General features: G+C 38.4%; 1 protein-coding gene across 2 annotated transcripts in view; it reads left to right on the forward strand.

Annotated features, from left to right (window-relative positions):
- Nucleotides 1–26,862, forward strand: part of LOC122809676 (fibulin-7-like) — a 545,587-nt gene that overhangs the window by 436,640 nt on the left and 82,085 nt on the right. For both annotated transcript variants that reach the window (XM_044081345.1, XM_044081346.1), the window contains exons 7-8: nucleotides 2,094–2,231; nucleotides 19,373–19,511. In XM_044081345.1, the coding sequence (XP_043937280.1) occupies nucleotides 2,094–2,231; nucleotides 19,373–19,511 (277 nt within the window). The remainder of the gene's footprint in view (nucleotides 1–2,093; nucleotides 2,232–19,372; nucleotides 19,512–26,862) is intronic.

The following is a 26,862-nucleotide window of genomic DNA, read 5'->3' on the forward strand; positions in this document are numbered from 1 at the left end:
TTGAAGGAAGCAAGAAAACATGCATGTAGAAAATCTTATGTTTACAAGTCGAAGAGCTTTTCTAGGTAATGCCGAACCAATATCAGAGGGCCTGGTATAGTGTCTACCCCTCCAGTTTTGAAATATTTGCATGAGCTACTTAGTGATGGCTTATTTTATGCATTTATCAGGGTCCATATTGTAACCAATTCATCATGTATGCATTGTGGATCCCTTTTTTTGATTCTTTTTGTGGTCAAACAGTTTATGAAAAGAATGTTGCACTTGAGAGTCCCTCAAAAACAAATTCCTCCTCCTTGGAATTCTCCTCCAACTTTGTTCTTGAAAATGTTACCTTATTTCCTTTTGAATCTGCCTACCAAGCTGATTTAAGTTTCATCAATTTGAAAACTGTTTTGTTTATTGCTATGACATTTGCAAGCAAGTCTCTGAGATGCAAGATCTCATGGTGGGCCAACCTTATCTGATTTTCCACAAAGACAGGGTTGTTTTATGCACCAGTCCTTCTTTCATGCCAAATGTTGTTTCTGAATTTACCCTGAATCAAGCCATCAGTCTCCCAGTTTTCTTTCCAGAAGCTAAAAACAAGGGAGAGAAGATTCTGCATAACTTGGATGTGCACAGGCAGCTCGGGTACCGACTTGACAGAGCTGAGTCCTTCAGGAAATCTGAATAGCTGTTTATTTCCTAATCCGGGTCTAAGTAGGGTCAACCTGTCTCTAAGCATCATTAGTAGTCCACTGCTATTATTTTTTGTTAATCCCACCATGGTACATCTTTTCCAGTTAAGTAAAGGTGCATTCCCTCAGAGTGTTATCCTTTTTGGTGGCATATTGGAAAGGAGAGGACTCTAGAAGCATTTTACAGACAGCAACTTGGTCCTCTGTTCATACCTTTACAGATCACTACAAACGGGATTCATTCTCAAGTTTCAAAGCAGGTTTTGAAAGGACCATTCTTCATGGGCTCATGGATCCTTAGTATTCCTCCTCCCAGGTAGGGTAAGTATTGGGAATCATCCCATATGCCACTGAGACAATGTAAATAATGAATATAATACAGTTGTATAAGTCCTACTTGCTTGTAACAGTAGCTGTTCGAATGTCACACTGCTTCAGTGGCAGCCTACACTCACTATCCCCCTTATTTTCTATATAGATCAATGGAATCTAACCTTGTTGTGTTGTTGGTTGGCTTTGGTTATTTGTATTGGTATTTATGTCTGCAAATTGGTTGATTTCAGGTAATTCTTGCACTGATCTTTTTTGATTTGTCCGACTTAGCACTAAAACCTGAATACCTGACTTTCTGTGATAGGGGTTCAGCTTTTCCTTGATGGGATGGGCTTAGTCAATTCCCTATCACAAAGAGGCAGAGGAGTAGAGTCTGAGCTCTGTAAAGCTGCCAGTATGGGTTTGTGTAGGCAAAAAAGCCATATGCCACTGGTGCAGTGTGAAATTCAAATGTCTTCTGTTACAGGTAAGTAGGACTTATGTGACTATACTTGATGCAAGAGGCAGACCACTCATACTGGTTTTAACAGGTGCTTGTTGTTTGTTGACTTGAATTTTGCTGGAAAGGGATTTGTCTGTTTTGTTCTCTGTGTAAGGATGGGGAAGAGTAAGCGTAAGGGAGCACTGTTGTGAGATGCTGAACTTAGTATATTTAGAGATATGGAGGTATGGAATTGCAGGAGGGGGATCTCCCTCTATACAACAGGCAGTTTTTTGTGAGTCTGTATGTGTCTGCATGCATGTGTGCATGCATGTTTTTGTGTGTGTGTGTGTGTGTGTGTGTGTGTGTGTGTGTGTGTGTGTGTGTGTGTGTGTGTGTGTGTGTGTGTGTGTGTGTGAGTGTGTGTGCGTGCATGTCGGTGTTTATATTCATTTTCATGTTATGTCTTATAAGTGTTTTTATTTGCCTCCCATTGAAATGAGTGCTGATGAAAAGCACATTGATATTTAACCACACTCCCCATGTACATACAAACAGATAATACACACAGTTTTTATTCTTTGTGGTGATTAAAAATGTAAGTTGCAAGTAATTCTAATTAAAACAAAATAAAATACAAACTGATTTTTTTTTCAAAGATATTGATGAGTGTGAGCTTTTCCATCATGAGCATTTCAACCGCCTCTGCATCCACAGCTGTGTCAACACGCCAGGGTCGTACCAGTGCACCTGCCCTACAGGCTACAACCTCCATGCAGACCGACACAATTGTAATGGTAAGACATGTTTCAAACATTTCTGAAATGCTACTTTGCTGACTGGAAGGCAAGAACTGGGGACAAGGAGATATGGAGGCATGACTGGTTATAGAGTAAATGAATTATTAATCCAGAGAAAAACAGCATAAGAAGAGCTGGAGGTCTTTATCAAAATGGGCGCAGATCAATATGTATCCTTCTGAAGACAAATTGCCTGGCACATATTATCACATTAATAATGTCCTAAGTACACAATCAGTAGTAAGGGATTTGGGAACCAAAGTTGATAGCAACCTGACTTTTGACCACCATGTTGCTTGCATTGTACAGAAAGCTTTCTACATTGCCCACCTCATAAGTAAGGGTATCTCATCCAAGGACAAAGAGGTCATAACATCCCTGTATTCTTCCCTTATAAGGCCAATTATTGAGTACAATGCCCCCTTAGGCATGTACCTCGGAAAGCACATGCAGCAGCTGGAGAGACCACAGAGGTTCATCACCAGGAGAATACAGGGCCTCAAACATATACCCTACACAGATAGGTTAAAAGCCCTGTCCCTCCACTCAGTTTCATACAGACTCCTCAGAGGTGACCACAGTCTAGCATACAAAACAATCTCAGACCCCACCTTGATGGGACTGCTACATGTCCGCAAGTCAAACTCCACTCAGGCAACCTGTATACGCAACCTCCACCTGGTCTGTGATATCAATAGGACTTATTGGCGGGACAGATTTGTGTCCCAGAGACTCTCCCATCTGTGGAATAGACTCCCTGTCTACATCAAGCAGAGTACCTCATTATCCCATTTTAAGTGCAACCTGGATAACTGGATGGGAAACAGAAAATACACCCCTGGGATTCTACCTGTGTCCCTGCTGGACAGGGACTTTGGATGCTGACTTGTCTAAACATGGGCTAAACTCTTAGCTAGGCTTATAAGGGCCTCAGGGCTAATAGTTTAGTAACCTCCTATGGTCCTATGATCCTATGGTACTGGTTAACAGCACTAGAGTAAGTGTTAAGGAGATGAAGGTTGGTCATGTGTGCATGTGTGCATGCATTTGTGCATGCACTTGCATGTATGTGTTTTATGCCTTGCCTGCTGACTATCAAATGCACTTATTTCCTGTTTTGATCACAACTATTTATTTCCCTGCTTACCCGGGCAAAAGCTTCTTGCATAGGAAAATCTGTCATTCAGGCAGGCATTAAGGATTTTTCTGTTTTTTGCTCTAACCTCAGCCCTTGTTGGTGAATGTGTAGACTTGCAATGGTAAGGGTCTCTCCTCTTGCTATGTTCATTCCTGCACTCTCAAATAATGAAGGCTTTTTCTGTAATGAAGCTTGGTAGAACCAAGCATACTTCACCAGCTCATATGTTGCATATGTGTGCTATCTCTGTCCTCGAAGCAGACCACCTTTCACACCTCAACATGCGCAAAGTGGCTTCAGCCACTCACTGTCACTATGTCTCACTGGTTGCTTTAGTATCCACTATGATTGTCAGTCCCAGGTTACCTGGTTGACAGTCAGGGGTATCCCACTTCACTATGGCCTAGGGATTGGTCTTAGATAGTATGTTTAGAAACCTTAATTTAGCTGACACCAGCAAAACTGTGGTTTTTAGAATGTGGAGTGGAAATTCAGAACTTACAGCAGATCCCCACACTGTAAGACCAAAAGATCCTTTCTTATCATGAGCACAGCTGCTGACCATTCATTAATTTCTGTTGACTTGTCTACATGTGCAAGCAGCTTTTTGATTTGCTTGCAGGTAATGTTTGTGTATAGTATCTCTCAGCACAAGATGTCCACTTTGCCTGTCTGTAAACATTCAGTCCTCCAATAGTAATTTCGTTTCAAGATGTACTGCATATCCACCATCAACTGATATTCAAGTTCCTGTTGTAACAGTCATGTGTCATGATATGATATTTTATTGCCTCAATAACACATTCTGTCTTCCTTTGCTTCTGTGATAGATTGTAACATTGACATGGGGTTCACAAACTATCATTTAGTCACTAATATGTGACTGGTAACTTTTTTCTTAGCCTTCTACATTTGTAAAACTTATTATTCAATGTTAATTTCAAATTTATCAAACACTGCTAACAAGTGTTTTTGACCATCTCATGCTTGGACTTGAAACTTTACAGGGCCATGAGAGGTAGTTTGAATCAAACTAGCTTATTGTTCATTTACCTTGCTCCTAATCAGCTCTGAAATTCCCTTTTGGTCCTCTTCAAACACATAATACTTGTCAGCTGTACTAATGTCCTGCCCACATCATGCCTAATAACATCCTCTGCATTATGTTTATTCTAAGGATTACTTATGCTTATTTTATCTGTATTTGTTTACCAGAGCAGATCACTAATCTCCATGGATCTTTCTCAGACTCAGGTCTATCCGGTTACTCCATGAACCTTTTTCAGACTCAGGTCTATCTGGTTAAATGGTATGCTCAGATTATACAGTTAGACAATGGAAGTTGAGGTAATCAAACCATGGCTGTCTGGGCTACAGGAAACTGACCATTAATAGTTCTTTAATCCTCTGAGCCAACTGCCAGACATGTATTCTATGCTTGCATATCTGTCAGGATAACTACATTGTGTTAGGGGTTATGTATGACATCCTGTAAAGAATACACTGATTATTTTTCACAATATACTAATGTTTGTGTTTGCTCCATATTATAATTTTCTCAAAATATACAAGTAAAAGTGCAGAAAGAAAACCAAAACATAACTTTTTACATGAAATGGATTGCATTAATTGGGACCATCGTGCTCACCCTTACTCATATGCTTATAATACAATAATTCCCTTTTGTTAAAAATACCACTGTATAAACAACTTATGTTTGGAAGAGAACAGTTTTTTGTTTGTTTTTGGTTTAACTGATTGGAAAAGTAAACACGTTCCTGTTTTTGTTCATTGTACTGAATTGTGGAAATAGTGGTTAGGCAACAAAAGAGTTCAGTGAACATTTTAGATGAATAGATTTTCTTTGTAACAATTCTTTTTTATAGAATATACACTTGTATGTATGTATGTATGTATGTATGTATGTATGTGTATGGATGTATGTGTGTGTGTGTGTGCGCGCGTGTGTGTGTGTGTGTGTGTGTGTGTGTGTGTGTGTGTGTGTGTGTGTGTGTGTGTGTGTGTGTGTGTGTTTGTGTGCGCGCACGCACGTCCGCCTGCACACACATGTGTGTGTGTATAAATATATATATATGGGTCCTACTTGTTTTCTCGACAGTACGGTTCATCGAACTGTACTTTGTCGAAATTACTTTAGCGGAAGTGCATTTTGTCAAAATATACTCCCCACAGTACAACAAACAAAACACACAGAAACACAACAACACAATCCCTACATATAAGCAAGGGGGCAAGCCCCCATGCACCCCCCACAGCCCCGCTACTTATATATACTAACTCCGAGGTCACAATAAAAAGCCAAGGACACTAAACCCACCCCATATGTACAAACACCACCATTCTCAACACTTACACACTCACACTCTTACCTACATACCGTAACCTACACTTACAACTTCCCAACACACTAACATACACTAAATGCCTACCCAAAACCCTTAAATATAAACACTTACCTGAATCTCCAACTATCCAGTAACATAGCACGCCACCACAACTGCTGATTCAACATTTCTGGATTCACTTATGTGGACTTTCACTCAACTGGTCTTTCAATATTTTGGCCTCGAGATACTGAAATTCAAGATTTCAGTATTTTGAGATAGTGAAGTGCACCCCTGTATGTATAGATACATATATATATATATATATATATATATATATATATATATATATATATATATATATATATAGATACATATATATATATATATATATATATATATATATATATATATATATATATATATATATATATCCCTGTAATGATCTAATTCCATTTTAAAACTGAAAAAGGGCTGGCACTATTTTAAGTTTATTCCAAAGGTGTAAGAGGTGCTGGGTGATGAAACTGTTTGTTATTGTTTGTAATGGATATCTGAGGTTTACATGTTTCTTTGCTATCCTGTATGTTCATTCCTGATAAGGATACCTGAATAGGAGAGGATATTTCATGACCCAGAATGTAAGGCATAGTTCAGCTCTAAAGGGATGACATAAGGCCAAGAACAGGGATTGTTGTTTTCATTTATGAGTAATTTGAGCTTCTTGATCCTTTTCATCCTCTTTAGTTAAATCACATATTTTGTTAGGAACATAAAAACAGCAATAGTCTATTCAGTTATTAGCTAAATCAAGGTGTGGTGAAACAAAATGACCAATATTATGAGAAATTCTTCAGAATATCACGAGTGAAGCTAAAGACCTTTCTAACTAAACTGCTGTCCTGTTGATCAAAGGAGACACTTTCATCTGTAATTCACCTAGATCCTTAATCACAGTCTCTTGCTTAAGTTGTTCTCCCAATATCATAGGTGGAAGAATGAATGTATTCAATTCCCAAACTACATTTCTTGTATAGCCATTGTCTATGAGGAGTTTTTTCCATTTAACCCATTCTGAAGTATTGAAGTATCAGGAAAAAGTCATCAGCATTCAGCAAACTTGGTGATCCAGAAACCACTGGAGCCAAAAAGGAGACAGCAAAATATAGTACCCCAATGGATGCTGCTAACTGCCTTTTCTGATGTGCAGTATGGGTCTCCCTCAGTCACCACATGAGTAGTTCTTGAAAGCCATTTAGCATTTGAACACTTTAATTAGTTTAATATGAACACAGCAGTGTAGTTTTTTTTCCCTCGGAAGATGCTTAATCCCTTTGGCTGTAATGCATAGGCACATCTTGGATTCCATTCTCCATTCTTAAAGCTCAGGACATAATTTTGCTAGAAATGGGAATCAGTAAAACTGATTTGTTAAAGGTACACAGATACACTTTTCTTTGTTTTAAGTTAGGTCATTTTATTTTAACCTGCCTGGTTTACCTCACTGATCATCATGTTGTGTTTGATTTTATTTTCAAAGTATGATCATTCCATCACTGATTTTCTTAGCATTTTTACTTCTTGAATTGTTTCTTGGATTCTGTGTTGAAAGATCCCAGTAGGTGTCCTTCTCCCACATATGAATCTTTTATGTATTACTAAACCTACATGTGTGGAAAAAGTAGATATCTTTCTGGTATCCATGTGGATTTCTAGTTGATTGAATCCTGATCTGGGTTTTACTTTGTAAAATAGGTTTACATTACTCAGTTCATATTCAGTTTCTTTATTATATTATCTGTAACTCGTGTGAGGTGCCATTATGGCCCTGTTGGCTTTTTCCTTTCTGCAAATATTTTAACTTCAGATGGGTTGTTTGGCTTGCCATACCTCTTGAAATTTTTAGCTCAAGAATCAGGGACGAAGCCAACCAACAATGGAAGCAAATGTCCAAAATCAGGGACAGGTTTTAAATACTTGTGATATATACTTAGAAAGTTGCTAGAATAACAAGTCATGTATTATCATGCATATTCTGAAGGCATGAAGTCTGAAACTTTATATTTGACATTATTTAGTTACTGCAGTCCTTGGTATTTTGCCAGTAAATGGCACATTTTTATGAGGAACAGAATAAACATTTAAGGCAAAATCAGGGACTGCTGATAACTGTTTTGGGGAATGTTACTTGAAGTAAAACCCTTGGAGTTGGTCCTACCACTTTCTTCATGATGAAAGCATCTGAAAGTCTATTGAAAGAAAGACAAATGTCTGATCATAGTTTCACATGGTACCCCTTTAATGTACCAGTTCAACCAAAGAGTTCTTTGTATTCTTAAGGTAGCTACTGACAATAAAATTGGCAGATTTGTCTGCTTGGCAGAGCAACATGTGCAACAATGCTATGTCCAACAAAAAAATCTAATGTCTGCCGATACATATCTTTTGTATTATATTTCTGTGCTTAGTGTGATGTTTTCATTTGTTACTTGTTGATTTCTGACGGAAAAGTGTCAGTGGGACAGCTCTCCTACCTAGTTAACAAAAGAAAATTAATTAAATAAATAAATAAGTGACCCAGTCTACTGTTTAATTTCATTGTCTTGTGAAAATTGTATTGTATATTGCCTGTATGATGTGTGGCAACCAGTCTGTGAATTAGCTTAGAACTAATAGATTAGAACCTCCAGCTTATTCATACATTCATAGGTACTAGCGATGCAGGCCATTTTAAACTAAGACAGTTTCCCTTTATGTGCTCAAAATAACCTATCCCATTTGGTTATAGATTGGCCTCACCCATCCAATAGTTGATAATTATATATTACTCATAATGAAAATAACTGGGATCATACCATAGGTAATTTGAGGGGACCCATGCATGGGATAAAGAATTTAGGAGCTGCATTTATTCATTAGTAGTACAGCGGGTAGTTCTCGGGTAACTTTTCTGTCTCCCATCCATAGATCTAAGTTGCTCTTGAAAATGCACATGGATGAGCTTTGTTTTATGTGGATGGGGAGTGTACTCCATAGCAATCGTCTCCTTTGTGAAATATAACAACCCCTCCAAACTGTTCTATTGATGTTGCAGAAGGGGTATAAATCCCTAGACTGAGTATTTCTGATGACATTTGACTTGCTGATGTGCAGTAAATCCATCTATATTCAGTCAGAGGACGCCTTGTATGTGAGACACAGGGAACCTCTTACCTGTCTGTAAGATACCAAGTATAGTGACATGGCTGTGAGTCGGTCCATGAACGACATATTGTTTAGGCCTTGTAGCCTTCTTAAAAATGTATCTATGTGGGCAATCCAGTTGCTGCATGTGTCTGGAGAGATACATGTCAAAGGAGGGATTATATTCAATGAGTGACCTAATTAGGGCTGAGTAAAGGGGGCCAATGACATCCCTAGATTTAGACACAATCCCTTTTTTTATAAGCTGTGCAATATAGAAAGACTTTCTTATAACAATAGACACATGTTTGTCAAAAGTTAAGTCACTGTCCACGTCAGTTCCCAAAAACCTGAACAACTGGGTCAACTCTTAGAGACATATTGACAGTATGGTGTTCCCTTTGGTAGATGACTTCCCAAAGGATGCAATAATAGATTTTTTTGGCATTTAGTTTCAGACAATGATTTTGGCACCAGGTATTTATATGAGATAAACCTTCCTGCAGGATGGCTAAATATTCTGGGAATCCACAAAAAGGACTGAAACCAGGAGCCAGCAGGAATAAATAGATGAATAGGTATACAGTTACTCAAAAACAAAGAGAATCCTTGATGTCAGAGTCCACACATCTTTATTGCAACACAGTAAATGCAACCACTTTTGTCTGTGTCAGTTCAGAGACTTTATCAAGACACAGAAACAGGAAACACCCCATATATAACCCTGACCCAATTAACACCTTAACAAATCATCATGCAATTAATTTCCTTCACCTTTCAAGACTTTTTTTAAAACTTCCCTAAAACAAAAATATATTATAATCAATAAAACCAAGTCTCAATGCAAGTTCACGATAAATTATAAAACACACATATAAATATGTATACACATACGTAAAAGACCAAAACTCCTCTAAGAATAAATACATACATACATACTAAAAATGTATAAAAAACTTCCATGATAGAAACATTCATATAAAAGGAAGAAAATTAATACACTTGAAAGACACTCACCTTTCAAGTGCCTTTAATTTCAAAAAACAAGCCAGGGGAAACATATCATTTAATCCTGGCCAAACAATTGCGTTCATTCTAAGCTGCCAGTATGCTTCCAACCTTTCTAACTGCAAAGACAATGGAACCCCCCACCACCACCACCACCTTGGATCCCTTTTCAGCACATCAGTAACAACAAACTTAAAAGAATGTCCCTCATATTCCATACAATGCCTAGCTAAGGCATTCACTTTATTCTTCAGTCTAATGTCCCTGACATGCTCATAGATTCATTTCCTGAGTTTCCTCTCAGTTTTGCCTAGATAGAAGCAGGGGCATTGCACACATAAAGCACAATAAACAACCCTCTCTGATTGGTAAGTGCACTTGTCCCTGAAACTGAAGGTCTGCCCATTGATGGTTGCTGATGAACCCTCCATAATAAAACCACATTGGTTAAATATCCCACATTTATTTCATGAGACATTCACTGGGGTCACTTCTAGGGTTCTCGATTAAGTTTTTCAAACATCTACCCCTCCTATAGACCACCACTGGGGCATTATAATACATTTCCTGACCTCGTCACAAGAGGACAAAATCACCCAATTCTTGTGCAAAATATCAGAAATTAATCTACTATCTGCACTAAATGTTGTAATAAATGCCAACTTAAAGTTTCTGTCAGCCCTAAAGTTGAACTTTCCCTTGGTGTTAGCACACAATGCCATAACAGGGTCCCCTATATTTCCAATATCCATTTCTGATGTATCATTAATTGCCCCATTCCCTACTTGGGATAAGATAGCCTTGAAATGACCCCTTTCCCTTTTGTTAATAACCTCAATCATTACCTCATGGACCAGTAAGGGGGGATAACCTCTCCTCAAAAACATGTCCCTCAAAACATCACATTCATTCAAGAATGATTCAAAAAGGGACACCATGTGGGCTGCCCTCACAAACTGTCCCTTAATGACCGCTTTTTTCTGCTTGAAAGGACATGCACTGCTGAAGTGTAACAAACTATTCAAATAGGTCTCTTTTCTAAATATTTCAGCAGTAAAGGACTGGGAACCCATGTAGGTTGAAGGTGAAGGAAATTAAATGAGTGGTGATTTGTTAAGGTGTTAATTGGGTCAGGGTTATATATGGGGTGTTTCCTGTTTCTTTCTGTATCTTGATAAAGTCTCTGAACTCACAGAGATGAAAGCGCTTGCATTTACTGTGTTGCAATAAAGAAGTGTGGACTCTGACATCAAGGATTCTCTTTGTTTTGAAGTAACTGTAAAACTAATCGGGTCTATATTATAACATCAAATTTTATAAAGTTCGAATGTTATAATATTGAACCAGTTTTGTCGAACGCTGAAAACAGCAAAGGTGCAGGACACTGAATTCTTTCCCAGGGAAAGAATTCAGTGGGCCATTGCTGTGGCTTCGCTGTTTTCAGCGTTCGATATGTTGGAGCTTTACGGGTCGGGTTCAGGTAAGTGTGTGATTGTGTGTAGGTTAGGGGCAGGTTAGGAGAGTTAGGTTTAAGGAGCAGGTCAGGTAAGTGTGTGGTTGTGTGTGGGTTAGGGGGCGGGTTAGGTGAGTTAGGGTTAGGGCATGGGTGAGGTGAGTGTGCGATAGTGATGGACCTTAGGGTTAGAGTCGGGTCAAGTTAAGTGGATAGCTAGCAGTGTATGTAAAGTTTAGTTTAGGTTTAGGTGTAGGAATTTAAATGTATGTGTGTGGATTGCTATTTTTTGTGTGTGTTTGTGTTGTGTGTATGTTTCTCGGAATAATGATTTTTTTCCCTGAGAAAAAAAATCGCTATTCTGACTGTTCGATGTTTGTGGATTTGGGTGTTTAGGGTTCGATATTATAACATTCGATCTTTGTACATTTCGATCTTATAATATAGACCCACCCATAGCCGGCGTTAGGCACCCACGAAACCCACAGCTGCAGGGAGCCCCCGATTACATCCCAGCGAACAAGGGCCCCCATGCAGCAGCTGCGAGTTTCTCTGTCCCCTCCGCTCGTTGCTCAGCAAAGCACCTTTTGGACGTCCACACGGCTTAGTAACATCACCGCGCGACTGCAAACTGTTTTCCTCCTTTTTTATTTATTTATTTATTTTTTAACGTGCCTGTAAGCTGCTCTCAATCAGGTCCACTTCAGTGAAGCACAGGACCTGATTGGCTGCAGCCCAGAGTGACAGAGATGAGTGCAAAACTTGTATTTTAAGAAGATCTGATGCTTCTGTTCTTCAGAGATTTTTTACTTTCAGGGATTTTTATAAATATTGGTAGAACATCAGATACTGAAACTCTTAACTTCTTTGCAGAAGAATTCAGCACAATACCAAAAATAATAACAAAATAAAGGCTGAAAATCAGGAACATATTTTAAATATCACTCGAATTCACTTACATCGTTTGCATCAACTTGCATTTTTTTTTTTGGATAATATGAAGTATAAACATCTGATGCCTGAAATTATTGACTGTCAGTGTTCCTGAATGATTTACTAGCAAATTAAACTTTTTTATGAAGGACAGAGCAAAATTATCAGCAAAATTAGGGAAGGTTTGTGAAATCATAGACAGTGACAGGCATATATTACTCTTCACTGACTAAATAAAAGTGACTTAGCCCTGCTGCTATTTGATGATTGTTAAACAGCATTCACTGACCTGGTGTGGCTGTACCAGTGGTCCACACTGTATTGCTATTTGCTGAAATAAGTACAAAACTAGTATTGCTATGGCTTCAAATTTATACAGGGGGCTCCATTAATCATCTGTGACTGTATTGCTAGTTTGGGAAAAATGAAAAAAAAATATATAAATTTTCTGATTAAGGTCTTTACCTTGATCCTGTTAGGATAAAGCTGATAATAGCCTCTGCTTTCAACTGCACTCATTCTAACAACAGATGTGCTCAGAAGTGCATGTACAGAAAGCTGCTGTAGGTTATTGGGGGGGGGTGCTTCTTTAATTTTCATTACAGTCAAATGTGCACATGATGTCATTACAGCTTTTGTTTGGGCTGAGGCCAGTCTAGTGATGGTTTCTTTTACTTTTCTCAGAGACCTCAGAGGTGTACAAAGAAGGTTACTAAACTTCTGCTTTCATCCCAGTCTAACACCAGAGGGATGCGTAGGCAATGATAGCCCTTTTTTGGGGGTTTAGGGAGGTAAGCCATATTCCCAGACTGGACCTCTGTATCTAGACAACAAATGGCTTGTTAGTTTGTTGTGAGCTACTGTTTTGCCATCTTTGAATATTAAGCCTTGGGCACAACTTATATCTTTCTTGAAAGAAAAAAAAAATTCTTGCTCATGTTTTTGTTTAGGACACTACTGGATTAAAAGGTTGGGAAAATGCTCGAAAATGCATCCCAGAAAAGCTATAACCCTATGGTTACTTGGCTTATCTGAGTTATTTTCTAAATTGTTATTTGTGCTTTCTTGGTCAGGAAAGGTGTGCTGAAAGGATGCAAGGAGAAGTTAAGCTGAACAGCAACAATGAATTTTATTCCTTAATCATAATTTCTTTTCAAGCCATCATTGGATGGAAAGATTATGTAAAAAGAAAAAAAGTAAAATACACTTTAGAGCCTATAGAAAGCGTTTCACCTAAGTCCAGACCTATGCATAGAGTTGCTATAATGTATTATATTGTGAGATGGGTGAATATAGTGTGGTACATACACCTGGCGTACTGTAAGAGCATTGTAGCTACAGGCAAGTCTGTACATACTACTGCTAAAAGTTTGCAGCATGAACTAAAAGACTGCTTCTGAGGGTGGCAGTGACAGGGTGATAGTTTGACTGAAGTGCCTAGGGGGCCCCCAAACCTGAGATTTGCTGGGGGCCCCTAAAATGCCAACACTAGCCCTGGACCCCCCTATTCATCTATTTATTCCTGCTGGCTCCTGATTTCGGTCCATTTTGTGTGGATTTAGTTTATTTCATTTCTGTTGCATTTTTTAAATCTTCTGGAAATTCAGCGACTGCTCCTAGCTTGCAGCCATCTGCTTAGTCAGTCAGTGCCCTTTGATATTGGCTTTTACATCAGAGAATGCTGTATGCCAGACAGGAGAGCTCAGTACCTGGAGGACTCCACTCGTGACTGGTCCTTTGTGGAAGTAACTTCCCCTATTTTATCTGCATCCTCTCTGTGAGCCAGTTGGCAATCCAACAGGTGACACAGAGGTTTATTCCCAGATTATTTAGCTTTTCTACTATGCCTGAGTGGGGAATTGCATTAAAAGCTTTGGGCTGGTTGAGGTATGTGATGTGTACTCTTTTGCCTTCATCCATTGCTTTGGTGACATTTTCAAGAAAATCCACAAGGTTGAGAAAGCATGAACTGCTGTTGAGAAATCCAGACTGAGACCGGTCTAGTTTTGGAGGTTTCCTATGTGCAGATTGTTTAATTCCATGATAACTCTTTCCATGGCTTTGCATATGAGGCTGGTCAGACTTATGGGTCTATAATTGCCTGGGTCTGCAGAAGGTCCTCCCTTATAGAGGAAAATGACTGTAGCTATTCTCCATTCCCTTGGTACAAACCCTGTATGGAAGCTGATATTGAACAGTGTTGTTAGAGGTGTGGCTAAATTGCCCTTCATGCTGTTTAAGATGCATCCAGGGATATTGTCAGGACCCATCAATGCCATATTTTTAGCTTTTGATATCACTTTTAGGACTTGGTCTTGTGTTATAGCTGGAGGTGAGCCAGCTTCAGATATATCTTGAGGGACAGATGGAGGGGAGAGACGGGTAAAGTTAGAGCTAAATTTATTGACCAGTAGGTTAGCTATATCTTCAGCCTCAGTGTGGGTAACACTGTCCATAATCAGCTCAGCACATTGCTGTATTGTGGTTTTCAGATTATGAACATAACTAAAAAATGCCATGTGCTGCATTGTGCTTTTGAGATTATCAACATAACTAAAAAATGCCTTGTGATTATCTTTGGCTTGGGTAGCTATTTTATCCTCAAACTTAACATTTGGGGATTTTATCAAGCTCTCGAGATGTCAGTTGTTGAAAAGTGCAGTATCGTTTTTTTTTAATTATTATGACCTCAGATGTGAGACATACATTTTCAAACAATAAGCTGTAAGCAAAATTTTTGTCTCATATATACTACTAGTCTTGGATTTAGTTTGTTGAATTCTTCATCTGACTGCAAGTTGACTGAAACAGATTTTTTTGGTCTTCCTTGGGACATCATATCACAGCCCTAACCTCCAGTGTTCCATGTTCATGCCAGGTCTAGTAGTCTGTCTTCTACCCCCTCCAGAATTGCTCTGGTATTGCTAAGGACAGTTAAGGTTTCTAAGGGCATCCTCTGGGCTCAACCATCTCAACGTCTGTCTTAGAGGGTTTCTTTAATTGCCTTCCAAACTTCCTTGCCCTGTCTCCCATGTTTATAGTTTATGTTTGAGGGCAATACCTCTTTAAGAACCATGCCTCCCCTAAGGGACCTTCAATGATGAATGCCGTTCCACTTGGAACAGGCAGACCCATCCCACCTTGCCACTCTGTGAATTGCCTGAGATGCTAATTGAACTTAGGTCAACTGGGCTATAGTAAGGGCTTTATTTCTCTGTGTCATATGAAGCTGCAGTGAAGTGAAATCTCTTCAGATAAGTAAATCAGCCTAGACTTTTGATTCTCTTACTTAGCAAACACTGAGGCCTTTCATGATGGGATACATCTTTGGTGAGATGCATACAATCAACCTAATTAGAGAGTAATATATGAGAACCAGGACCTGTTTGGATCATGGGGATATACCTTTAATATTAACTGGGAGATAATAATAGATTTCCTTACTGTAACTGATTATTGATTGTCAAAAGAAAGTTCACTGTTGACAGAAGTACCTAGATCTCTAACTACCTAACTGACCTTAAGTGAAGTTGCATTTGAGTATTTTTTTTCCAAACACCTTTATTGAATTATCACTTGTGACATAGGCAAATTTACATTCATATAAAAGTATTCAAACTATATTAACATAATAAACATTATATTTCACATATATTGCTAGATATCATATAATCTAAGCAATATTACATAAATTATTCAATTCTTGCTTGTTTTTTTAAACAAGAAACATTTTCATTAAACCATCACTTACTACATAGGCAATCATACATCTATATAAATGAAAATAAACCACACCAACACAATCCTAGTCACAAGCATTTTACATCACAGACCATACTGACACATTCCCATTTGCAAACATTATATATCACTTATAATTTTGGGAAAGCCTTGTATTGCATAATTTATGCTGCTGGTATATTCTCCAGGCTTATGAAGCTGCTATTATTACTTTTTGTAATAGCTTCTAGAATCCATAGTGATAATGGGAGGAGCAGTGTCAAAGGATTCAAGGGAAGGGATCCTGGGGTGTGAGCTAGAGAAAATATTTGTGCTAAATGCGTTGGCCAGGACATTCGTTATGCCTTTAGTATCAGAACAGGTAGTGCTATTCACTTTAATTTCCATGCAGTAGCATATTACAAATAATACCCCTAATATAATTGGAAAAAAAACTTGTGATTATTCTTTAAAGACTTATTTATTTTATGTATTTATTTATTCTGTATTTGTTTACCAGGAAAGTTAGAATAGGCACAAAGTCCCCTTTTCTTTGGACTCCCTGGTGAAACATTTCAAAAATTACAAAGATTTAAAAAAAAAGAAAAAAAAAGAAAAAAAATTACAAAGATTTAAAAAAAATAAGCACTGAAGAGTTTATACACATTACATAAATTGTACAGTTATACAATCTACCACAAAAGTTTAACAAATTACAAAATCAAAAAACATAACAAACTAACAGGACACTTCAGTCTGACTGACTTTAGAACATAAAATTGTACATTAACTATGGATAAGAAGTTAAAGGAGGAAGAACAAACTTTGGTGTGCAATCCAATAGGATAGAAATAAGCTAGAAGATGGTGCCGATACTAAAGTGAGATAAGATATGTATATAATAAAAATGTGGATGTGAGTAATGTATGAATGAGCAGGTTGTGAAATTTGGTAGGCAATGTTTGTGAAAGTAATTAGAATTAAGATTAGTGTATACAATAAAGTGGAATAGTAGTACTATGTATTTATCATTAAGAGGAGGCTTATATCAGAATAAATGAGGAAAGCAAGGAAATATGCTGGGTGCTTTAACAGTCAGGGTTGCAGGGCATATCCCGCCTGATGTGCCAACTTTCCCTATTTTGGAGGAACATATAAATCTTTAGGCCTAATTTGCTTCTGCATGTGTTATGGCTATTTTTAAACATATGCCCCTATTTACCTCTTCTAACACATTCTTGAACCCCACCCAACACGTGATCTTTGAAGCTATTACACAGAAAAACACACTAAAATGATTAATATAATAGCAGCACCAACAATTTAAAGGAAGAGGACATTACGTCTCATTTTTTCAGATGCAAAAATAATTGACCATGCGTGGTAGAATTTTGCAATACAGTTCATTAAAGTCTACAGATTTTTCACTGTCTCTTTGATAACATGTTTATATTTTTCTATCATTTTTTTGTCACTTTTTTTTTTTGTAAACATGTTTTAGACTAGTATTCCACATTCCTACTGGAAGTGAGAAAAGTTAATTGCTATTTGGTATTAAAATTTTATGCTAAGGTCACTTATGCCAATGTGGGCCTCAACCAGAATGTACTTGGGGAGAAGAGGTCAAATCCAAATCCCAGCACCAAGGAGATACTGTCTGTAACCTTGTTCTTGTATAGCCTATTGAGTGGAGTATTATCATGCTTAAATATTGACTTACTTGTAATTAATACATTACTATATGTGGCAACAGCTTTGTGAATCCTTGTTGGAGTAGACACGAGCCTGGATATCTTGCTATAGTTGTTGGTTACCGGATATCTTGCTATAGTTATTGGTTAAGATGCAAGTAAAGATGGGTTAGAGTGAGTATTGTTAGTGATATTAGTATTTATTTGATTAATTTTTCTATATAAAATGTCTCTTGCTGCATGTTCAGTGTACAATTCACTTGCATTGTTATGCAATGGATAAATATGTAATTATTTGGAAAAACATTCACTATACTTTTGTTAAAGTAAACATTTAATAATTAGGATGAAATGTAAATAGACGTGTTACATTAAGGATGTCTCCCTAACACTGGCTTCAGTAACTATCTGTACATACTTTATCTAAAGCATTGGCAATATTTTTGTACTGCGGTTTACATTAAATTGATTTGATATCCTGCTGTTTGTGGATTACTGCCTTGAGAGCATTTCTATCCAGCTGAATTACCACCAGATTAAGCAAGTGATGCCTTAGTTTAACAACGTATCCAAATGATGATACCTTAAAAATGTAGTATTGTCATTACTGCAATATAAATCTAAATACCTCCTATGGGGATAGAACCTATACCCTGTGATCTTCCAGGATCCAAGGTGGGTGTTCTCATTCTATACATCAAGTTTGTATAAGAAATCATTCATTAAACCATACAGAATGAAGAAAAGGATGGAACTGATGTTGTAGGGCTAGCATTTTATACTTTTGGAGTCAAAATAAAAGTGTAAGTCTAAAGTAAATGAGATAAAATGGTGGATATAGATGAATGCTCCACAAAGCCGTAACATATCAGCATTCGTTTGCAAGAGTCTTATGTAGGAGGGAATTAAATTTGCAGCTGATGTAAATGGGTGTTTCTGAATACAGAGGGCACATATGTGAAGTGGGTGGCCTGCAGATAAGGAAAAGAATGGGTGGCATAAGAGGAAAGAAAGTCTTTAAATGCAAGTTCAGGCTGGATCGGTACTGTTACAGCAGACAGGGAAAATTTTCTTCCAATTATCCAACTTTATAAAATAATACCGCTAATAATAACAATAACAATGCAGACATAATTTAACCCATGGTGTAATACATGAGCTGCAGAATACAGTTTCTTGCTTTTTGAAAATACACAAATAAATACGGTTTCAAAATTTTGAGTCCTGTTTTTGTGATGTTCAGGGCAACTGGTGAAACTTTAGCCACTACACAAACTTTTATCCATACAAAATACAGTTATGCAAACTTGCATAACAGCAGAATATTTAATGTCATGAGGTTAAGAACCTTTAAAGTACAGCACATATTTGAGTCAGAACACTTCAGATTTATAGTCAATTTTCAAAACACACATGATAGTGAGTTATTCATTTTTAGACTGACAGTAGGTTTTATGGTCATGGTAGGCTGGTGAGTGTATAGTTTCAAACCTCAGTTTCCTGAGCAGAATATGTAAATGAAGGCTTCAGAGTGTAAGGGATGTGTTTGATGGGATGTTCAGTTTCAGAACATTGCAGTTATTTCCCACCCGATTAAAAATCCTTTGAGAAACTCCCTGAGGAGCATGATTTGAGATGTGCATAATATGCTTCTTTTTTTCCAACAGATATTGATGAGTGTTCAAAGAATCTGCACAACTGTAACCATGATGAGATCTGTGTGAATGGTTTTGGTGGCTTTCACTGTGTTCGACCTGAGTGCCCCAAACCTCGCCCAGGCATCAGCTATGTGAAGACATCATTACTGTAAGTATGACATGGCATTTAAATTTGTTCTGTGAGTAATGGAGACTCTGCCTATCTTAGAAACATATCTAGCACTGGAAAAATGTTGCATTTAAATGCAATCATTATAATCAGTGATCTTTATATTCAATATTCCCTGCACATATTATTTTGCTTACTGTTTGCTGTAATATGATCTTTCCTTAAAGGAAATAATTTCATTGTTTATCCTGCAGGTGACATCAGAGCAGGTTACTGGAGTAGACCTTAAGACATTTAGCAGCCATAACAGATTTTATTAATTATACTTTCCATTTAATTTCATATCAAAGTTAAGTAAAATTTTATTTTAAATTAACTGAAGTAGGGGTGTCAGGGCATGTAAACAGCAGAAACAGAATAAAAAAAAAAATAACACTGAGGTGCATGCCACCTTTAATAAATGGATGATAAGGGACATTAGAAGCACCAATCTGTACCTAAGTAAGAGCTGATACATACTAATGAAACTCAGATGCTGAATGTTAGGAAAGGCTAGAAATAGCACAGATGACAATGGTTATGGCCTTTACCTCCCATGTACAAGATTTAATCCTGATCTACTCCGTCCAATGCCTGTGTGGAGTTTGCATGTTCTTGATGTGAATCATTTGGGTTTGTCCTGCCTCCCAAAAACATACTGGATGTTTATACCTCAAATTCACCCAAGACTTGGGTTTTGTGCAGCAGGCTGTAGATGGTGCCTGTAAAGGAAAGAGTTGCGCAGACCAACCACTTTGGACAACCCTGTGGTACACAGTATCCTCTGGATAGGAGAACATGGATCACAGAGTGCATGTCATGTTAGTGCAAGTCACTTGATCATGTAAAAATGTCTCTAAGTGATTTGGTCACATTGACTAATGTCCTCAAAATGGGCATAGGTGTTTACTGATGATAAATGAATTGAGGACCTGGCCTACTCCAACTTATGCTAGGGACCAACATTAATGGTAGGAGAGGTAAATACCTGTTCATCACTGTATGTCTGCTATAAAGCCCAGCAGCCCTGGGTCAATAAGCTACTGGCAGGCCAATATCCAGTTACCTAACTTGGATTATTTGGGATAGTTCTGATGAGCAAAAGCTGGACATAAAACCATTCAATCTGCCAAACATGAACTATGGAATGGTATACTCAGTATATGTTCACTGACAGGACCCAATTTGGAAATGGATGGCATGATGGTAAGGAAGATGCTGGACATCATGTATATCCAGAAGACAAGATGGAAGCACAGTGCAGCAAAGCTATTTGACTTGGGGGTCCAAAGTCTCATACTTTGGGGAGGACAGACTAGAAATAGAGTGAAATTATGTTGAGGGAGAGGTTTCAGAAGACAGTGATGGGATAGCATCAAAAGTTGTGAGAGACTCATGGCAATCAGACTCCGCTGTAAGGATAGAGCAGTATTCACAATGTCAGCCTATGCCCCACAGCGAGGAAAAAAAGTGCATTCAGGTAGAAGTTGCAGGACCTACTAGATACATGAGTTTTTGTTGATAATGGGGGACCTGAATGCACGTATTAGGACAGGCAGACAGAACAAGGTATGAGGGCTGCCTGGATCCACCTGGGTGGGGCAACAGTAGTAAAGAAGAAAAGGACATTCTAGGCTTCTGTCTGACAAAAGGCTTTTTGTGGGCCAGCACATGGCTGAGCAAGAGGGACTGTCACAATATCACACACATATGCAGCTAAAATAGACTTCCTACTTATTAGGAAAGAGCTTTACAGTAGAATCAGAGATTGCAAAATCATCCCAGTGAAACAGTCTACCCACAGCATAAAACATTAGGTATCACAATCAGTGACAGTTAGTGTTCAGAGAAAGCTCTAAGTCAATGGAGTCTAGGTTTAAAACCTGGAATTTGACTGGAATGAAAGCACAAGATGTCAAGGAAATATTACATATTATATAGCACCTCAGGAAGAAGAGGAAGTAGGTGGAGTTGAAGATCAGTGCAAAACCTCAAAACAGCATGTGTGAAGACTATATAACAAATATACAGCCAAGCCAAGAATGGAAATAAGGTACATAAAGAAAGCTGGTGATAATCAGAAGTCCAGAAAGTCATTGAAAGAAAGATAGAGTGCAAGAAAAAGTAAGAGATGTGCAGCGATCATCCTATTACCCATGACTCGCTTTCACATGAGGATTCTCCATTGGACCCTGTCAGTACAATGGTCGATGCTTTGAAATCCGTTAAAGTATCCTATAAATATTTTGTGAGCCTCCAAGGATTTCCTACTTTGGTGGATCCAGTCAAACATGCTTTGTCAGGGATGCCCATTTATCTTTCCTCCTCTGAAGGTCATGCTGACCATGGCCACCTCCCAATTGGGGTGGGGGGGACTTTTCTTGGGATGGACTGTTCAGGGTACGTGGTCCAGAGTAGAGGCCAGTTTGTATATCAGAGTCTTAAAGATGAGAGCAGTCCTATTAGCATTACAATACTTTCAGAACTCTCTCCCTCTAGGTACAATTGCTATCCATGGCTTTTCCAGTACCTGGTTCAGGTATGTGACAACTTTACCATTTATTTGAAGTAGAGGTTGGGGTAAGAGACCTTGTCAGAGACAGTACTCTGTCCGCAAATATTTTTTCATACAGGAGAACCACACCTTGTAGGTACAAGAGAGGTCTGGGATAAGACATCCCTTGCTGGACATAGTATTTTGTCCATAAATATTTTGTTATCTGGTGTATTTCATAGTAAGAAGAAACAGAAACTTCACCACTCAGCAGCCAATGAGGGTACTGCCATGTATAGGGCTGATTTGGTTTCCTTAGCTAAGAGTGTTTTACAATCAAGTAATATTGGAGGCTGTGCTCCTATTCGGAATGACTATGGGGCTATCTTTTCCAGTGATCAGTTAAATGCTACAATTTTGATGGGGACTCTGATGCAGAATAGTAAACACTCTTGGGTCCTTCTGAAGGTGAACAGGTTAAAAAAAAAACAAGCTTTTACCTTTCTGCCAATGCTAGCTAGGCTTAGAGATTTGTTTGCCTGAAGCAATGTAGAGCTATGCCAAAGATTGGCAGAGTTTATGATCTTATAAAGGATGAGATTCTACATGTTTTGGCTGTTCCTTCTCTGGTACCAGCCTTAGAAGATGTTTCTAAAAAGACATGTAAAACCTCTTTGGCTAGTGAACCAATTCCTAAAAAGGATGTGAGGAAATACAATGTGTACTCTGATCTTGGAGCTATTTTTTCTCTGTTGTCAGTTGTCCCAGCTGTGGTTTCTCCAGCTGCCAACTCTAACAGAGCCTTGACTTCTTCTAACCCTACACCACTGGATAGAATTACCAAGTGGTTAGAATCTCAGTTAAAAAAGTTGGCTCGGTCTATTAATTTAGTCTTTAGAATTTTAAATTATCTGCGCTTAATGAACAAATTTATTGTTTAGATGACTTTGTTGTATCTTTGCAGGCTGACGAGAAGTGTTTGGTCTCCTTGAAGGCTATTTGCCAAAGTGCTATAGAGTTTTTCATGTACAATAAATCTTGTCTAGTAACTCTTTTGTTGTTTTATTATCCATACAGTTTTGTGTTTCTGGTGTTTTGATGAGAAGTGTTATGTAAATGAGAGTGTCTCTAATGTGACTGAGGTTTTGAAACATGCTTTGACAAGTGTCTTGGTAGGTGCAGACATTTGTTCTGGAAATACAGCTGCTTCTGTTGTATTGAGAAGGTTTGCTTAATTACATAACCAGATTTTTCTGAGGATTTTAAAAATGAGATTTTGAATGCTACTGTAAGTTCTGAATTAATGTTTGGTCCTGCTGCTACCCAGATTCTCAAACAATGGTATGGTATGGCAGAGGTAAATTGGTGCATGGGTTATCTTGCATGTTTCATATTCCCAGGCTCTCTCCTAAGTAGATGTCCAACTTCAAAGGGCAGAACAAACAAAAATCCCATCCTAACAAGAGTCAGGGTATCAAGAGGAAATGGCAAGAGGGCAATTCTTCCAAACCAAATCAATGGGATTCCTTTCACAAAAAGCAAATCTTTCCCCTGCTAAAGAATGACTCTGCCAAGACTCAGGGCAATCTGCCCCTTCGGTCCTTCCCCCTTCCCTGGTTTTCATTCATTCCAACAGCCTGGCCACAAATATCTCAGGCAAGTAAGTGCTGAGAATAATTCTGTAAGGATACTCTTGCCAGTGGACAAGAAAATTTCCTCACACACCCTCCAGATCAGACATGCCTGTTCTGTCTGGTACACCTTCACAAGTTTCAAGAAGAATCAGTTCCTGCACCACAAAAAGGAAAAGGATTTTGCACCAGAGTCTTTGTGGTACTCAACAAGGAGCTATTACTGAGAAAAGTGTTACCTTTTTGAAAGTACCCAGATAGAAAATATTCATCCTGCAGGTGGTCCTACCTCTTCTTCTGTACCACTGTTTCAAGAAGACAACATCTGAAGGATACTTATCATTACATGCCAATTGCTTCTAGCTTCAAGTTGAACCTACTAATGTCCTGTCTCACACTCTCACAAGCAGTTGTTTTCCTGGGCTGACTGATGGACAGAGAAAAAATATGGCCTTTCTACTAGAAGACATAGTCCTGACTATTCAGAACATTTTCTGGGATCTCTCTCTTTCCTGCTTCTCAGAATTCTTGGAGCCATGGCATCAATGATTCTCATGAAACCACAGGCCAAACTCCACAAAAGAAAGATTAAGTGGTACTTAAAAAACTGTGGGATCCAGCACCTGCATCCCATGGAGTTCTGGGTATGAGTACTAGATTTTTGAAATGAGAGTTACAATGGTGGAGGAATCAAATGTATCTCAGTCCAGACCCTCCCTTCCCCTGCAGACCCAAGTTCAATAAATCCAAATGGACTAGTCAGATTTTATACTGAAAACAATAGAGGAGTATCAAAGAAATGTTATCAGGGATTCAGACCTTAGAGATGGTTTGCCACATAATGTCTCCAGGTCCCCTGTTATATAGTTATATGTCACAGGAAATTTCAAAGTCATGTGGTACCCAAGCAAACAGTGGGGTACAAGATCATACTATGTCACAGGTAACTCCACAGTTGTGTGGTACCCAAGCAAACAAAGGGGTACAAGATCATATCATCTTTGCTGGTTGGCGCTGATGGCCTGGGAGCTAGCATTACGGCATTTTCTGATGTTTCAGGCCTCATATATCCCATAAGAGCAAAGCATAGTGGCAGACAGACTAGCAGATCCTGGATGGACCCTTTTGAGTGGAAACTGAAGACAGAGGTCTGCCTGGATTTTGTCCAAATGTGGGGAACATTTAAAATAGATCTAATTGACTCCTTTCAAAACAGACAGTTGAAAAAATCCATTTTGAGACATCTTTGCAGCAATGCTTGGAGGACAGAAGCATTGTCAGTAACCTTGAAAGGGAATGTTCCTTTATGCATTTCCACCATCTCTGCTGAGATCAAGTGTACTTCTGAAGATTCTATAATCATTCTGGTGACCCCTTTAAAGCTGGTTCTCCCTTTTAATGAAATTGATCAAAGGCAAACACCACAAGCTTCTTGACACTCTGGATCTACTCACACAGTATCAGGGGTGACAGTGCACCTCAGCTTAGGGCAATTGCTACTGGCAGGCTGGATGATTCTATCTTGTGATCTTTTAGGCAGTTATCCCATGAAAACATACAACAGGTATTGAAGGAGACAAGAAAACCTGCAAATAGAAAATGTTATATTTAGAAATGGAAGAGGTTTTCTAGGTTGTGTCTAACTCATATCAGAGGGCCAGGTATGGTGTCAAACCTCTGGTTTTGAAATATTTGTGTGAGCTACTCAATGACAGCTTATCCTATGCATCTGTCAAGGAGCCATCTTTGTTTGTCTGCCCACATATCTCCCTTTCTCTTATGAAAGGCGTATTGGACTTGAGACCTCCCAGACAGCAAATTCCCACTTCTTGGTATCTCCTTTTAATATTTATATTCATTTATTGTCTTTTGTTTACTGGGAAAGCCCAACTGGGCACAAGTCCCATTTTCAGGGAGAAAAGCTCCACATAATATACATATTTACATTGAACAGCATTAAAAAATTAAACATTTTAAGCATTACTTTGCAGGCAATATTAACATGTAATAGCTGTATATACAAGAGGATTGATAATGCTAATAGGTTCATTATATGAACCTGTTTGTATGAACCTGTTTCTACTTCATACATCGTCACTTCTGCTAAAACTTAAACAATGCTCGCCCTCTACTGACAACCTCCCTCCTTCATTCCTCAAACTTGCTGCTGAATCCATAGCCTACCCCATATCTATTCTTATTAATAGATCTATCCAAGAAGCTACAGTCCCTACCATCTGGAAATCTTTCTTCACAATCCCCCTCCATAAAGGAGGCAACTCAACTGACCCTTCTAACTATCGTCCCACTGCTATTCTACCCCCCTCCTCTAAAATACTAGAGAAATGTATCCACTCACACCTTCTCACTCCTTACAACAGGGTTTCCGGCCTCACCACAGTACATCAACAGTACTCCTCTCTTTCACACACACCATAGCTAAAGGTCTAGAAAACAAACAACTCATATCCTATATCTTCTTCAACCTTTTCAAAGCTTTTGACACTGTTTCTCATTCCATTCTGCATACAAAACTTGCTAAGCTCAACCTATCCACTACCTCTCTTGATTGGTTCTCCAGCTACTGCTCCAGTTGGCAGCAATCTGTTAGGTGGCAATTTTCCTGCTCTCCCTATATCTCAGTCCCAAATGGAGTTCCACAAGGCTCCATTTTGTGCTCTCTACTGTTTAACATCTTCACAAATGAACTGTTTACATCTTGTACAAAATCTTCTCTCAACCAATATGCAGACGACTCAACAGTCATCTCCATCTCCAGCAATATCTCTGAACTCCAGACCCTTTTCCAACAGTCCTTCCTAGCCACCAAAAAGTGGTTGTCTGATAATATTCTGATTCTTAATCCCAAAAGACCAAACTGTTGCTTTTCCTTCCCTGATCTCTCTCCCACCATAAATCTACTTTTTACATTTCATCCTCTAACAACACAGTCATTAGACCCAAACCCCACACAAAACTCCTAGGCATCATTCATTGATGACAAACTTAAATTCAACCTACATCTACTCCAATGTATAAAAAAACACATGAAAAACTAGGCATGCTGTATCGTAACAGAAAAGTTCTAACTTCTAATGCAAGACTCACCCTGGCACAAGCTTTCCTCCTTCCCACTCCTCTCTATGCAGCCCCAGTTCTAACAAATATTCAGTCCTCAACATGGAAAAAAACTCGAGCAAACCTATCACAAAATTGCTAGATTCAT

This window comes from Protopterus annectens, chromosome 8.part0 (assembly GCF_019279795.1).
Source record: "Protopterus annectens isolate FY-2018-M chromosome 8.part0, PAN1.0, whole genome shotgun sequence".
In the NCBI taxonomy this organism is placed as follows: Eukaryota; Metazoa; Chordata; order Ceratodontiformes; family Protopteridae; genus Protopterus; species Protopterus annectens.